The sequence below is a fragment of the Drosophila miranda genome, chromosome 3, assembly GCF_003369915.1.
Source record: "Drosophila miranda strain MSH22 chromosome 3, D.miranda_PacBio2.1, whole genome shotgun sequence".
NCBI classification, from domain to species: Eukaryota; Metazoa; Arthropoda; class Insecta; order Diptera; family Drosophilidae; genus Drosophila; species Drosophila miranda.
The window spans coordinates 18392481-18407841 of NC_046676.1; the positions used below are offsets into that span (position 1 = coordinate 18392481).

Consider the following 15361-nt stretch of genomic DNA (forward strand, 5'->3'; position numbering starts at 1 on the left):
TCTGAGTTCAGAGCTGAGGGTTCTAGCTACTTAGTAATATTCAACCGAATATCAAAAACGAGTAATATGGAACTTGAATACAAATGATTCGTCGGTATATTACGGTATATTTTGAAATTTCTGTCGTAGTTTCGGTATGTTTCTGAGTGTCTGACCGTATATATAATCTGTAAGTCCGCGGGCACACTGTTCGGGAGTTCGGTGTTAAAAAATACAAATCAAAAATTTGATTTTTTGTATCAATAAAATAAATAAATAAATATAATAAATACCCAAGAAATTATCCACAACAATTTCAACTAAAGATAATGTTATGCTAATTCAATGTAAGCATCAATGCAAACAGCGCAGTTAACCAAGTGTTAAAAATATTTTTCGGCTGCCAAAGAATTCACTCACACGCATACACAAACGTAAGCAGAGGCACTCGCAAGCATGCACATACAAACACACACAGCGCAGTTGTGGGAAATGTGCAAATTGTATAAAATATCAATATAAAAGTAAATAAATGGAACATCAGAACGTGTGAAGAGCTTAGTGAAATAATCGAATATAAATCGAGTGTAGCTATAAGCGCAGAGTAACGAAAATCGGCTGTAAAACGTGTGCAATTTTTGTCATGGTTTGAACTAGTAGTATAAGTATATTTGTGTAGGTGAGGAGTGTGAAAAAATATACATAGGTGTCCCTGTCCGTGTGGCCCAGCCGCCAACAAACCAACAGCAGCTCTGCTCTGCTCTCCACCAGTGCTCCCACAAACACACGCACACATGCATGCGATGGAAAGAGCGAACGTAACCGCTGTCGATGTTGGCAGAGACAGCAGCATATCCTTGTTTTCTTTCCTGGCAACCTTCTCCTTTTCCCTCTGCCTGTGCGACTGTGGATGCTGTTCGAAAGCTCACCCTCATCAACATTACCCCTACCCCAAGAGCAAGTTTTCGCTCGGTTTTGCTTACACATGCACACAAACTCACACATTAAAGTGAAGCTACACACAAATGTTTTGGTTTATTCCAGGCGCTATTTTTGGAATACGAAGGTGATCGAGAACCCGGCATCATCAATGAATTGAATGCTTTTCGACTCGTACTTAACTTGTACCCATATTAAGTCATTATTCTCTTTAGTGCTCCGTAGATAACGTAAAAGTAAACCGCAAACCATTTTGGAGCATCGTTTATCAGATCCCCATCTCCACCGCACGTTATGCAAAAAAGCAGCCACAAATTGTATGCAGCAATTCGCACGGCATTTTTTTAGAGTTCTTTAGCCTTTTCGCTTCGTGCTCCTCTTCTTGTTGTAGTGGTAGAATTCGTTTCTAAATGCGAAGCGCGCGCGACCGAACAGCTGTAAATCTACACACACTAAGAAGTGTGCGTATTGGTGTAACTGTGCCTGTTCGATCTTGTTTTTTTTTTTTTGCCAAAATACACTCCTTATGGCTCTGATCTACTCGCCTTTCGAGAATTTTCAGCAAAAAATTCATTTGGCATGAAACCTTTTTCGTTAGTTATACACACACATAAAGTGGTATATTAAATGGAAAGAGCTTTCCCATCAATTTGGTTACCCCATGCATTGATATGAGTTTGAGTGTGACTCTGTAAGTGCATTGTACAAATGCAATTTTAAAGTCGGGCAACACCGGCACCATATTCTCATTAGGCCACGAGTTGTAAACCCCTTGCTATTATTTCAAGCCCAGTTTAGACTTCCACTCAAAAATGGCGGACCACATACAGTTGCCCGAATTATGGTCTCGTGTCTGTGTCTTGTTCATCCGTCACAGGATAGTCAAGACACAGCAACAGTGGCGTACCGACGTCATCGGTAAGCGGAGCTTCCGCTGCCGCCTATATGTGTGTTGTGTCCATGTATGTAGATGCGCTCCACTTTTGGATGCTATTTATAAACATTTTTCAACCGTATACATACACACAGCCACAGAACAGTTCTGAATCTCTGATTCTGCTGCTCTGCTTCCTTGAAATCTGCATAGTTCCGCTTCCGATTGAGCTGCTGCTGCTCTGCGCTGGGACTGGCGCAGTCGCAGTTCAATTCCCAAACATGTATTGGCGCAACAGCGTTCGTGTGTGTTTGTGTGTGTGCTGCGGCTCCACGTTCCACTAGCTACTTTACCGGGCAGCATCCACATCCACATGTTGAAAAGCGTGCCCATTATGTACGTACATATGTCTTCCCCTTCATCTTCCCTGGCTGTTACTGTTACGTCTGTCAGTTCAACTCCCTTTCTCCTCCTTTAAATACTTCAAACCTCGTTGCATTGATTTGTTTACTTGAGGGGGTGTGCGTGTGTGCGCAGTCTGTATTTGCGTTATGAATGTTCTGTTGACATTGGCTTTAACTTGAAATTCGTTTAAATTGGAAGAATGAAAATTAGATTTTTTGTTTTATGCATTTAATCATGCTCTTAACACCACAGGTGTCGTATTGTTGCCTCATTTATCATTTAATTGTGTGCAAATATTTGGTATTGAATGATTAGTGCCAGATAAGCCGCACTTTTGATTACTTTCACATAATTATGAAATTGAAGGAAGCCGTTGTAAGGAATGATTTATTTGAGGAGCATTTTAGATAGTCGGCAAACGTCGGTAGAAATTTCGCATGCTGAATGTTAATTTTTTAAAGTTATGGTTCAAGTTGAATGTCAAATTCTGCAGAAAGCAGCACCCCAAAGAGCAACGGCACATCTCACACATGTTTTTGTCTGTTTTAACAGAATAAAAAAATAACAGAATGCTAGCTGCATTTTCAAGGTGTATTAATATAGGGTGAGCATCTGCAGCGTGAAAAAAAAACAACGCGTGATCAGGAATGGCTATCGTTCTGTCTGCTATTACAGTGACAGTGATTAATATGCAGCTTAATGCAAAACTGATTTTTCTGTAATTTAGTTAACTTTATTTATAAATAATCAGTATAGTCTGACCTGACCGCATTTTACCCGCCTACAACAGCCATTAGCCAGCCAACGCACAACAAATCGAAAGTGCAATCAACAAAATAAAATGATTAAAAATAGTACTTTATTGCATATACATACATATGTACACATACATATGCATTTATGTACATTACGTATACATTTAAATAACAGTCGCGCCATCACTTGGCCACTTTGCTCTGGGTTCCTCTCGGAATTCAATGTTAACATTGTGCGCGCTCTCATTATCGCTCTCCTCTCCTCTGGGATTCTTTTTCCATTCTTATCACACATCTTTCTTCCCCTTCTCTTGTTGTTTGCAGTATAGAAGCCGCCACTCAGCAGGAGGTACAAAATTGTGTGTTGTCATATGCACGAGATTTAATGAAATGCCGTCGCGCCGGCAGCAGCAGCGGCAGCACCAGCAACACCAGCAACAATTAAACCGAACACATCGGCTAAAATCGAATAATTAAGTGAAAATTGAAATGCAAAATCTGTTCGATAAAATATTATAAATTGATACGAAAAGCGAATCTAAAAAGCAATAAATATACAATTTACGACTGGAGTGGAGTTTTCGAATCGAACCACAAAAATGAAGCGGCGCAATGCAGACTGTGGAAAATTACGGCGTCCGATGAAACGCAACAAAATTACAGAGGGCATGTACGGCAGGTGAGTGTCCAGAGAATGTTTAATCCTCTCATGGCAAGAGTAAAGCCTAAGTCTAAATTTCTTTATTAGTTTATAATTATAAATGTGCGCTACCACAAAAAAATTAAGAATTTTTTCATGGGCAGCCTATACAAGAGTGTGTGCTTGTCAGTTTTTGTGTGCCTTCTCCTCTCCTGGCCTTCTCTCTTCTATTTTTGATTACACTAGTCAACAAAATCGATCTTTTTTTAGAGGTACATAATTTAATCTCTTATATCTGGTTGTAATTGTGAAAAAGCTGATAAATGCAGCTATAATTTGGACCAAAATATTTTTTAGTTTCAGCCCAGCGTCTGGGAAATATTAAGCTTTCAAATGTATAATTTTTCTTGGCATTTTTTCATATTTTATTAGTATTTTAGAGCTATTACCCAAATCTATTAGAAAAAGTATTCTGTTGCAGAGTGTTATTTATATGTTTGTTTACTTTTTGATTTCGCTTTATTGCCGTTGTTTTATGATGTTATGAGCATATGTGTGCACAGACATTCATACATGCATATGTGTTTGTGTTGTATTTGGACGCTACTCGTTTTTGGCGCTTGTCCGTCTCCTGTTCGCTGCTTCGTCACTCGACGCGCGCGCCTCGTGCTAATTCCCATTTTACAATTATTAAGTGGTTAATGGAATGTTAATTTTTGTGTGCAGTCGGAGGAGAAAAGGGCTGCCAGCTCGCCTGTTTTAGGATGTGGTAGTGTAAGGATTGGAAGCAGAAGCGATCCGCGGGAATTCTAGCCGTTCAATTTTCTACTCTGAGGAATGGCTTAAAGCTGACGCTAAATTTCTTAGCGGATAAATGCCAAAGAGTGCCATCACTTGGGAGAAAGAGACTTTAGTCCTAGTACTACAATTATAATTAATTATTATAATTATTAAAACTTTTTTGTCTTTTATCCCATTTTCTATAGCACGACTGTTTTGTACATGAAATTTCTAATTCTGTGGGCCATTGTGATGGTGGCCGATTTCATGTTCATGTTCCGTTTTGAGTTCTTGTGGCCATTCTGGCTGCTCCTGCGCTCAGTGCACGATTCCTTCAAGTACAAGGGCCTGGTAAGTTGTGGATCACTATATATGTGTGTACATAGTTTAATATATGTTCCGACTACTTTTGCAGGCATTCTCCGTGCTATTCGTCTGTATTGCGATAACATCGGATCTGGTCTGCTTATTTTTCATACCCGTTCACTGGCTGCTCTTTGCGGCCAGCACATACGTCTGGGTGCAGTACGTCTGGCATACAGGTGCGTCATCCATCTCCGGCTATAAAATAGGAACAGGCAGCAGCTATGTACATACTCGTTTACTCGTTTCTTGCAGATAAGGGTATCTGTTTGCCGACCATCATACTCTGGATGTTGTTTGTCTATCTCGAGGTGGGCATTCGATGGAAAGACAGTCGCCACATGCCGCACTTGGATCTCTGTAGGCCGTTCGCGGCGCATTGGTAAGCTTCGAAGGGTGGAATCCACACCCACTAGATCCTCTGTTTTCATATATGTAACTTTTCCAGCATTGGCTATCCGGTTGTCACGCTTGGATTCGGCTTCAAAAGCTACGTGGGCTACCGCATGCGTCAGCGTAAGCAGCGCGAGGTCGCCAAGGAGAACGAGTTCTACATGCAGCTCCTTCAGCAGGCCCTGCCTGCCGAGGAGGCCACCGATGAGGCGGCGGCTGCGTCTGGAGCCCCAGCATCTTCGAGCACAATTGTGGTCGCCAATGGGTCGGTCACAACGGCGGCGCTAGCCGCCGCTGCAGCGTCATCGGCCGCGGGGCATCCCAATGGCATGTTGGGATCTGTAACGCAAGCACAAAACCATCATGAGCATCATCACAGCGGCGGCGCCGGCGCCAGCAGCAGTTCAAGCAATAGCAATCACCATAATCATCACCATCACAACAACAATAATAACAATAGCAGCAACAGCAAGGATACCAGCGCGAATGACAACAACAATAGCACAACGGCGTCGTCGCCATCGTCAGTCGCTGCAGGGGCAGGGGCAGGAGCCTCGACGGCGGCGTCATCCACACCCTCATCCTCCTCCTCGTCGACAGGAGGCAAGCAATCGGCGACGGCAACAAGCACAGGTGCAGCAACCACTTCTACCACTTCTGTTTCATACTGCTACCTCTCTGCTGCTGCAACCACAGCAAGCTTGGCGGTGACACAGAATCAGCAACCGGGAGATGCAGCAGCAGCATCAGAACACCCATCTTCTACTTGTACTTCTTCTACTAGCTCCTCTACTTCCACTGATGCCGATGGTTGTTGTGGTGGTAATAATACTTTACGCTGCTTTCTGACGTCCCTTCCTCACCACGGCAAAAATAAACCAAAATCCATTAATCTATGTACCAGTACTAGACCAGTAACATTTCTGATTTATATTTGTGTATGCGCATGACTTACGAATCCATGAAGAATAACAACCAATTGAGGCTGAACTGAACTCACCCACTAACTGTCGTGTCCACTAATCCACAGCAACCAGTCGGCAAATCAAACCTTCATTTCATTCTTCATATCTTCCATCTTTCTACCTAACCGAAAAAACCCCAAACCCCAAATGGGAGGGAGGGAACAGAGCGCAGGGAGGCCAGAGCGACTAATTATCCTGCCTGCCGACACTCCGCTCCACTCATTCAAGCTCAAGCCCCTAGCTCAAATTCGCCCGCATAAAAATCAATAACGCGCTATTATGTTTGATTTCAAGCTTAATATATATATAAATGTATACCCACTAAACTTTCTAAATATACACTTGCAGCAACCTCCAATGGTCACGCTGGGGGAGGCGGCGGTGGTTCAAGGAACAATCGACGCAGCACGGACAAGGATAAGCATCGGAATAAGGTTGACGCTGGTGATAATGAGCACAACAATGGTCCGCAGCAGCGGCATGGGGGTAAAAATAGCAGCAGCAGCAACAACACCAACAACAACTATCACCAGGTCGATGGCAGCAGTACAGCAACAGGAACGTCAGCTGCAGCAGCAGCTTCCACAGCAACAGCGCCATCAAGTAATAGTAAGGATAAGGATAAGGATAAGGAGAGGTCAGACTGGGATAGTAGCACCAACTCTTCACAACAACAGCCACAGGGGGGACAGCCAAAGGACAAACACGGTGAGTACACTACTGCACGTAGGAGCGGAGCTGTGGGCAAACCCAAACTGATTTCGCTTTTTGTCTGATGTCTATTCGCAGAGAAAAAGGCCAACAACGTGATGCCCAATGGGAATGCTCTACACGCCGAGGCAGAGGAGGCGGCCAGCGTGGAGCCAGCTCCGCATGTTGAGAAGGCGCCCAAGGGTATGTATGATTTTTGGCAATGGGCTAATCCAATGGGCAATCCATACAACTAACCGCACTGATACCTTTATAGGTCGTCGCAATCGCGGCAAGAAGGATAATGCGACCAAGGACAATCACAACCAGCAGCAGCAGGTTGCTCAGCAGCAAAAGGAGAAGGACAAGGATAAGGAGAACACGGCCAGCAACAACAATAATAATGATGCCAGCTCCGTATCTTCGTCGGCCAGCTCCAGCTCGAGCAATGCCATTGCGCACATTGCCAGCAAAGTGGTGTCCAAAATTTGCGAGACTTGCCTCAAACTGGAGGCCGATGTGAAGAAATACCGCGCCGAAATCAGTCACATGAAGCAAATCGAGAACGAACTTCGCCAGAAGCTGGACACCAATCTCACCAGCAAGTCCAGTCTACAGGCCAAGCAGAAGGAGTGCGAGGAGCTCGAGAAGCGCAACCAGGAGCTGAACAATGTGCGGCATGCGGAAGCACTCAACCTTCAGACAGTGGAGCGGCGCCTAAACGAGGAGCGACGGCAGAAGCAATCATTGGACGCCCAGCTGGCTAACGAGAAAAAGGCACGCAAGGCAGCCGAGGAGAAGGCAGCTCGTCCTGAATGCAGCTCCCAGTGCAAGCAGCGTCGCCAGCAAATGGATGATGAGCTGAAGCGATTGCGGAACGACCTCAAGCTAACGGAGGAGACCAAGCAACTGGCCGTAGAGCATGGCCTCAAATACGAGCAAGAGGTATGTGATACAGAGCCTTCCTTAATAACCAAAACATTGACTCTAATGAAATATATCCGTTCTTGTCTGTGCTGCTGATTAGTACCGCATGCTGGAGGTGAATGTGCGCAACCGCGAATCTTCGCAGCCCGATGCTGAGATGCTTATGAAAGCCCTCGCTGCCATGCAGGAGAAGAACTCGATGCTGGAGAAGAATCTATCCGCAGAGACGAGAGTCAAGCTGGACTTGTTCTCGGCTCTGGGCGCAGCCAAGCGCCAGATTGAAATATCCGACAGTGAGTACTGAAGTGACGATTTTATAGGAGCGCATCAAACTCGAGTTCTAATAACGATTACGCTTTCATTCAGACCATCGTCGCTCCAAGGAGGATGAGGTCATCGATCTCAAGGCCAAGATTGCCCAACTTCTGGCCGTGATGCCGGACACAATGTGCATGAACACGGGCCCCCACGGACCGGGCAGCAGTATTCTGCGCATGAATGACACTCCGCCACTGCAGTCGGGCCCTGGACCGTCATCGCCGATGCTCAGCCTAAGCGGCGCGCAGGAATATCAACAGCATCAGCAGCATCTTCAGCAAAGGAGTCAACTGCAGCAGCAACAGCAGCAACAGCAACAGCAGCAACAACAGCAACAACAGCAACAGCAACAAAACAATCAGCATCAGCAGCACCTGCAGCAAAGGAATCAAATGCAACAGCAGCATCAACAGCATCTTCAGCAACGGCATGAGCAACAGTTGCAGCACCAACAACAACAGCAGGGGGTTCCTCCCTGCTCCCAGCAGCAAATGGTGCCGGTGAGTGTGGCTGCTGCTCTCCAGGTGGCTGCTGCCAATGCAGCTGCTGCAAATGGGAACGGCAACAATGGCAACTCCACACTGGATCCCAATGCCAGCGTCTACACGCCCAAGACAGGCAACATGATGGTTGTGTCGCCTGTGGGAATGAACCCCAACGGCACGGATGCCTGACGCCAGCAGAAGCAGCAGCCCTTGACGGTGTCGTCGTCGTCGTCATCGTCTTCGCATCTGCATCTGAGACGACAACTCTGAGATTATATTTTACATGAGGGAGGGAGAATCCGCCGCAGGCCGCCGCAGCCGCAGCTGCAACCGCATCTGCTGTCGAAGCCGCAATTGCAGTCTCAGCAATCCAATCGGCCAATGAACACAAGCAGAGAGATCCCCGGGCACGACCCGAACCGAAGGCTAAAACCGAACCGAGGCAGTTCGCCTGCAAATATCTGAATGTCCGTAATAAGAATAAGAAGAATAAGCAGTTTCTTACAAACACTGAACACATCCCCGCGCCACATTAATCACATTAGAACGAACCGATTCCTAACCTTACCACACTCAAATTGGCATTCCAATTGAAATTATCCAATGGTTTACTCTGAAGAGCCACTGATCCCATCTTAGTCAAGCCACTGCTTGGAGTCAGTTGCTCCACCCCACGTCCGCATCCATATCCGCATACGCATACGCATACGCATACGCATACGCATCCGCATCCTCTCCACTCAACACACACGAAACACACCTTTGGGAGAGTCTGGCTCGCCCATGAAATACGGAAAGTAAAACATTACTTTAACAAAATGATTAAAAACTTAAATCACATTTAAGAGAAAGCATAAGAAACACACAGAAATTTCTAAAAATAATAACAAAATGAAAAACGCGATTCGTATTTTTAATTGATGATCGAAGTATGGATCCGATCCTCTGAACCACGTATTTTTCTTTTTACCAAACGCTGTGAGAGAGTTGGACGAACCTAAGTGATGGCCTTTGATAAGGGGGACCTGTACCCCCCGACTCAATGGAATATTTTTGAAGTCTGCGCCTTTGATTTATTATCTCATTAAATTATTTTTTGTTATAAAACCTTAAATGTACGCTATAATTTAGAATTTAACCTTTTTGAAACAACCACAACAACACAACTATCAAACAAAACTATTTTCTATTTAAGTTTTAATTTATTTTTGTTTAACTTTTTTTGCTGTTCCTAAGAAACAAATCGAAAAAACAAAACACATTAAGAAGAAAAACGCTTAAGTTCATTAACGAAGAAGTAAAACGACGAGACGACCATTTTGTTCAATAATAAAAGAAGAAACAAGTTTTATTTTCTGCAAGAAGACAGTACACATAGATGAATACATATATCATTTTTATTACTTTCGATTTTATTATTATTTTTCTAACACACATACTGCTCCCCTTCGAAGAATATTTTCTATTATTTAGGAAGGCCCTATTTTCAAAAGAATTTTTGTGTTGAGCTAAGCAGGACTCACACTATTTGCACTCAATTCCCCAGCATGAAAACCCAATAGGCAGACTACTTAATCGTTACAATACATAGTAAGCCTGACCAAAAAAGTCAGTGGACGGCTGCCTCGCCCCAACAGATTTTAGTTCCCCGTAAAATACGAGTAAGGTGAAACCTACAAATTAAATCATGATTTACGGCATGCTGGTGACACTCTCGACGGCAATCTATACTACGGTGGCCACCCTTTGGCAGGTTCAACGTGAGTGTAGAAAGTGGAAAGATGATTTAGTTCGAGCGTATGAGCTGCCAACAGGGGAACTATCAAATACGGCTTGCAGAACAGACCCAAAATGAAAAGAATAAACGACATCATCCAATTGATTAGGGTGACGGTCTAATCAGACAGTCACCCTAATCAATTGGATGATGTCGTTTAGTCATTTCATTTTGGGTCTGTTCTGCAAGCCGTATTTGATAGTTCCCCTGTTGGCAGCTGGGTTTTTCATGGTGCGCCGGATCTTTCTGCGGCGGGCAAAGCGGACCCAAGCCTGGAAATCGCCGGGTAACGAGTCTGGGTCGTCCAGGCATCACTCCATGAAAACCCCACCATCACGCGACACGGAGAGCTTCCTGCCCAATAGCGTCGGTGACACATCCCAGAAGTAGCCGAGCAACGGATAATCACACGATTCACACGGGTTTATAAAACATATAACATGCGTCTGAAATACTGCATACACATTCCATGAGAACACTCATACATGTGCACGGGTGTGGATGGATCCTAAGACTAAAGCGATTAAAAAATACTGCACTCTACAATCATTTCATCCAAAAGAATACTAGGACTTGAGCAGAGTGGGGATGTCTACTTTGCGCAGAGCGTCTCTTGCTTTGAGGAGCATAGTATTGTGCGGCTGGCCAGTGAGGCCGGCCAAGTGATGCATATACCTGTCAATGTTGCCAACGCTCGGACCGGACGGTTCCAGCGGAGGCAATGGGACACAATTGAGGGCTGCAACCAGCTTCTGGCGCAGACCCTTCACGTACGCCTCCAGTCGCACATTCTCCTCCTTCAGTTCGGCCACCTCGCCCATCACCTTGGCATAGCCAGCCTTGGTGTTGTCCACGTGCTGCTCCAGCACCGCATTTTGCTGTTCCAGATCCGTTTTCGTCTTGCGCAGCGTTCGCAGCTCGTTCTCCGTGCTGCGATTGTGCTCGATGAACTCGTTTGTGTAAATGGGTATCTCACCTGGCTGAAGCGGACGCGGTGCGGCGACAATGTTGAGTGCTATTGTTGCTGGAGCTTGCGCTTGTGCTTGTTGAGGTGGTGGTGGTGGTGGTGTTGGAGTCGGCGTGCGTTTTACCTGGGACAGCGGAACATCATCTGGGTCAGGAGAGTGCTCGCTTGGCCTCTTTGTTGCTGGGGTCTTCGCTTTCGGTTTCTTTCCTTTGCCGACGCTGACATCGTTGTTGGCTACAGCTTTGGGTGTCTTCTCCTTCGAAGCACTGTCTCCTTTTGTAGCTTTTTTTACCCTGGCCAACTCTTTAGCCACAATCTCGGGGTGGTCCTTGAAGAATAAGTGCAGCTGCTCTTGGTATCTACAGAAAAATCGAGAAAACCCGATCAGAAAAACATCTGGTAACTGATCTAAGATCGTCACTTACAAAGCCTTGTCTTTGGCAGCCGCTTCCATGTACGGAACCTTGCGCTCTTCCGGCAGCAGGTGCCATTCCTCACCAATAATCTTCGTGTGCTCCAGGGCCGTACGCTGCGGCTGCTCGCGGCGCAACTCCTCTCGTCTGTCGTTCATGAATCGCACGTAGCCATTCAGTGGCATTTTTGGTGCTCCAGCTACATTGATGCGCCGCTGAGTGAGTTTCTTTATCTCGGGGTCCATCACCATGTCTGACTGCGGGCCCTTGGAGTTCTTATTCTTTTTATTCCCCTTGCCGGCGGGCGTTCTCTGCAGCTTCTCTCCTTCCTCGTTGTGAGCTTCTATGGGGGCCGAATCCAGCGACTGCGAGGCTATGGGTCGTGTTTCGGGTGATCCTACGGCTTCATCTGGGACCTCCTTGCTAGGTTCGGTCATCTCTGTTTCCTCTGGTTGACTTTTTAGGTCTTCCATGGAAATATTTATAAATAAAATTACACCTTTAATTGTTTATGCCTCAATTTTGGTTCTATAGCGTCTCGTATGATGAAAAACCGAACTTAGCCCACGTAAGCCCCCTCGATTTAAATAGGTCAGCTACTTGAGGTAAATACCCCCTTGGCCTGTAATAGGTTAATCGTTCTTCGTCAAGGATTGGAAACCATATTGCTTAATTTTGATGTTCCGTCAAATATTATAACCTAGATAAAACATTTAGCCATGCCCACATCGTTTTATCCAGTTAATGAACATATTTCTACTTGACTGGTTTATTTTAGATACTTGAATTTATTGGATATTGTCTAAAAAAAGGTTTGTGAAATAAGTAGAATATGAAAATTATATATACAGATAATATATTGAGATTTTCAAAAAAACTGAACCTATCGACCAGTTCGATTGAAAGAACGTTACATGGAACTAGTTCAAATATGAACCTTTGCGATTTAAATTAATAAATATATATACAGTGCGATGGTGTTATAGGAATGACTCATGGAGGTTTCATCACATATGGGACTTTAGTCGTCATATCATAGGAAATGAGAGTCCAATTAGCAAGGACACTAGAAATTAGAGACTATATGTACTATATATGTTTACGTAGGAATCGGGTGACTCACTGTATCAACCTTATGCTATTATTATGAAGTGCGCACCTTGAAATATGGCGTGTTCAAAAGTAATGAGATAGTGGCGCAATTCTGATTATCCATCAACCCACTCCAAGTCTTACATCATTTTGCTTTATGCGAGTAATGCACTATAAAGAAATCAGGCCATTATTTTGTGTTGTGGTCTTTTATATATTTTGAATATATTGTAGTTGTTATTTTTTTTTTAATGTTTTCGCATAATTTTTTGAGCACATTACAAATGATTAGCCTATGTGGTTAGAGTGTGTTAAACATAAATGGAAACTTACGGATTACCTACGAGTTTCAGTTAAATATCATTTACAAATAGAGCCATCGATGACGAAATTCTTTCTATACAGCTTATCAGGTAAAACACTTAAATCTTAGGGCGGCCGGCCAAAGAAAACAATACATATTAGAATAGAGAGAAACTTTGTGGATCCAACAGATTTTTCAATTTGAAAAACGAATATTCCATTCCCAGTTTGGGAGCTTAGATCAAGCTGGGGAACAGCTCATCGAAATTGCTCTGCCAGGGAAAGTCCTCTTCCGTGTCTGTGGGCAGAGTAAGGATCGTGGATGTGGGAGAGCCCAGTATGGACTCGTAGCCGTGATCGGAGGTGGCTGAGTGTAGAGACAATGCGGGAGATTTGGCCAATGGGGAAATGGCTTTGATGCGCGGACAGAGGAACGACTCAATGCGATTAAAATCGCACTCGTCGTCCGAGTCGTCGGTGGCATTCACGACGTTGAGATAGACCTGCGATGGGGACGTTGCTGGCGGCGGACACTTCATAATTACATCTGTAGTGTCATCCCCAGCGCTGACGCCATCGCAGTATATCTCCTCAACGGCCTCATTGACGGGAACTGCATCTCCATCCATTACGATGGTTATTGAGTTTGTCTTGGCATCGTAGGTGCCATAAACTGTATCCGGAGTGGCCTGCACAAGTGTAGCGGCCGCCGCTGCTGAAATGGTTGCTGTAGTCGTCTTAATCGTCTTCGTCTTCTTTGGCGCTGCTGTGGCTCGCTGTGAGTTTCCATTTATCTTCAACACCGGCACAGTCAGGCTCTGTTTGGGTTCGTTCGCGTCTAGGCCATCAGCTCTATGCCCGCCGGATTCCAGGCGCTCTGTTGGGGTCCCCACCATTGATCCAAGCAGTCGCTCTTTTTCGCCTGAATCTTTGGCAGCAGTTGGGCCGCACGCTCCAGAGCCAGCTTCCAGGTCTGCTGTGATATCTGCGAGCAGACTTTCGGCCAGTTCTTCAAGTCGCCGCGCGTCGAACTCTTCATCGTCGACGAGCAGCATGTCTTGTAGAGTAGGCAGAGAGCCACAACCTTCCAGAGCGAGGCTATGGTCTTGCTGCTTTTCAGCTGTTCCGCCAACAGACGCGCTGACGACTGTGTGTCCACTAGTGTACCCTGCGGCAGAGGGTCAGCATTGGATGCTGCGGATCCAAGGATTGTGGACGCACAGCCCTCAGCGCCTATGTTGGCATTGGAGCTGTTGCAGGTGATGCTTTTGGCGTGCTGCTGCTTCTGTTGTTGTTTCATCTCATCAAGTTCCTGACGCAATAGTTCTACTTCTGTGTCCAGCTTTTGGTTTTTGGCCAGCAACGACTCATTGATGGACTGTAGACTTTCGCATTTGTTTTGTAGTAATTCTGTTTTGTCAGTTAGCTCCTTGATCTCGTACTCCATTTCCTCCATGCGAGCCTTCTTGCGGTCGCGTGATGTTTGGGCTGCAACGCGATTCTTTAGCTTCCTGGTGAGTGAGAACAAACATGTATTAAGTATTGATTTCCGTGCCGCGACCCATCGATTTCTACCACTTACTTTCTCTGTACTTTTTCCTCCCAAGTGAGGTGATCCAGGCGACGCTTTTTGGCCTTGGGTGGTGAGGCCACCAAAGACTCTTCCTCCTCCATGTTATCGTAGGAGGACGAGGCGTATCCCGAGCTCGAGCGTGTGGGCGAGGCCGCCCCCTTGAGCAGAGCCGCTGTCAGGGGTGCGGGCCGGAGCTTGGGCAACGTATTCGTGGATATAGCCACGGGCGTGTCCACCGTTATCAAATAGGCATTCGCGGTCGGTGACATATTTTAATGTTACTCGGATAAAATAATAAACTGTTGTTTAGAGTGCAACCTTTTGAGAAAGCGTTGCCGAAATTAAATTTGCATGGTTTCCGTGTGTTGTGCTCGGGCACCGAATTTTATCTGATTTTTGTTTTGCTTAGATCGTCTCGTTTGCCGTAACCGCGCTTCTCAGCCTAGCCGTCTTCAACTTCTTCATTTCCTCTGCCTCAGGCTTTTCGGTCTCAATCTCATGCAACTTTTTCATTCACCTTGTAATGCTGGACTCTGTGTGTTGGACTCTGTGCTTGCGTGTTCTTTTTTGGGTGGCTGGTGGGCCTTGGGTGGAAAAGCTGACGTGGCTGTTTTTGGTTGGTATACCGAAACATACGTTTAATTTTCAAAACATACCGTAAATATACCAATAAAAAAATAACCTTAGCCCACTTAAGCCCCCTCCATTTAAATAGTTAAACTA

At 45.2% G+C, this 15361-nt stretch overlaps 3 protein-coding genes across 5 annotated transcripts; 1 reads left to right on the forward strand and 2 right to left on the reverse strand.

The window, feature by feature from the left end:
* Window positions 1–179: 179 nt before the first annotated feature.
* On the forward strand, window positions 180–9898 carry LOC108159695 (macoilin). 3 transcript variants are annotated; one of them, XM_017293204.2, is made up of 11 exons: window positions 180–413; window positions 3277–3631; window positions 4579–4723; window positions 4788–4914; window positions 4991–5117; window positions 5184–5950; window positions 6442–6801; window positions 6883–6987; window positions 7061–7728; window positions 7811–8003; window positions 8077–9898. In XM_017293204.2, the coding sequence occupies exons 2-11, from the start codon at window positions 3552–3554 to the stop codon at window positions 8700–8702; spliced, it is 3198 nt and encodes a 1065-aa protein (XP_017148693.1). In that variant the 5' UTR covers window positions 180–413; window positions 3277–3551; the 3' UTR covers window positions 8703–9898. The 3 variants fall into 3 exon arrangements, with proteins under 3 accessions (XP_017148693.1, XP_017148694.1, XP_017148696.1); XM_017293205.2 differs by having other exon boundaries at window positions 180–326; XM_017293207.2 differs by having other exon boundaries at window positions 5184–5761; window positions 8077–9896.
* On the reverse strand, window positions 9889–12241 carry LOC108159696 (SWI/SNF-related matrix-associated actin-dependent regulator of chromatin subfamily E member 1-related). The gene is made up of 2 exons (XM_017293208.2): window positions 11683–12241; window positions 9889–11616 (listed from the first exon to the last, which is right to left on the reverse strand). Exons 1-2 carry the CDS (start codon window positions 12141–12143, stop codon window positions 10857–10859), a joined length of 1221 nt encoding a protein of 406 aa, XP_017148697.1. The 5' UTR covers window positions 12144–12241; the 3' UTR covers window positions 9889–10856.
* A 711-nt stretch (window positions 12242–12952) lies between these two features.
* Window positions 12953–15232, reverse strand: LOC108160522. Its single transcript, XM_017294578.2, is given in 3 exon segments — window positions 12953–14243; window positions 14246–14576; window positions 14648–15232. Coding segments are annotated over 3 exon segments (1533 nt in total). The 5' UTR covers window positions 14908–15232; the 3' UTR covers window positions 12953–13301.
* Window positions 15233–15361: the final 129 nt, after the last annotated feature.

Excerpts from the sequence above, each read along its gene's own strand:
- LOC108159695 (XM_017293204.2), top strand. The coding sequence starts at position 3,552 with ATGAAGCGGCGCAATGCAGACTGTGGAAAATTACGGCGTCCGATGAAA. Across the intron at positions 4,724-4,787 it reads CCTTCAAGTACAAGGGCCTG|GCATTCTCCGTGCTATTCGT; the intron begins GTAAGTTGTGGA and ends CTACTTTTGCAG. Across the intron at positions 6,988-7,060 it reads TGTTGAGAAGGCGCCCAAGG|GTCGTCGCAATCGCGGCAAG; the intron begins GTATGTATGATT and ends ATACCTTTATAG.
- LOC108159696 (XM_017293208.2), bottom strand. The coding sequence starts at position 12,143 with ATGGAAGACCTAAAAAGTCAACCAGAGGAAACAGAGATGACCGAACCT. Across the intron at positions 11,617-11,682 it reads GCTGCCAAAGACAAGGCTTT|ATACCAAGAGCAGCTGCACT; the intron begins GTAAGTGACGAT and ends ATTTTTCTGTAG.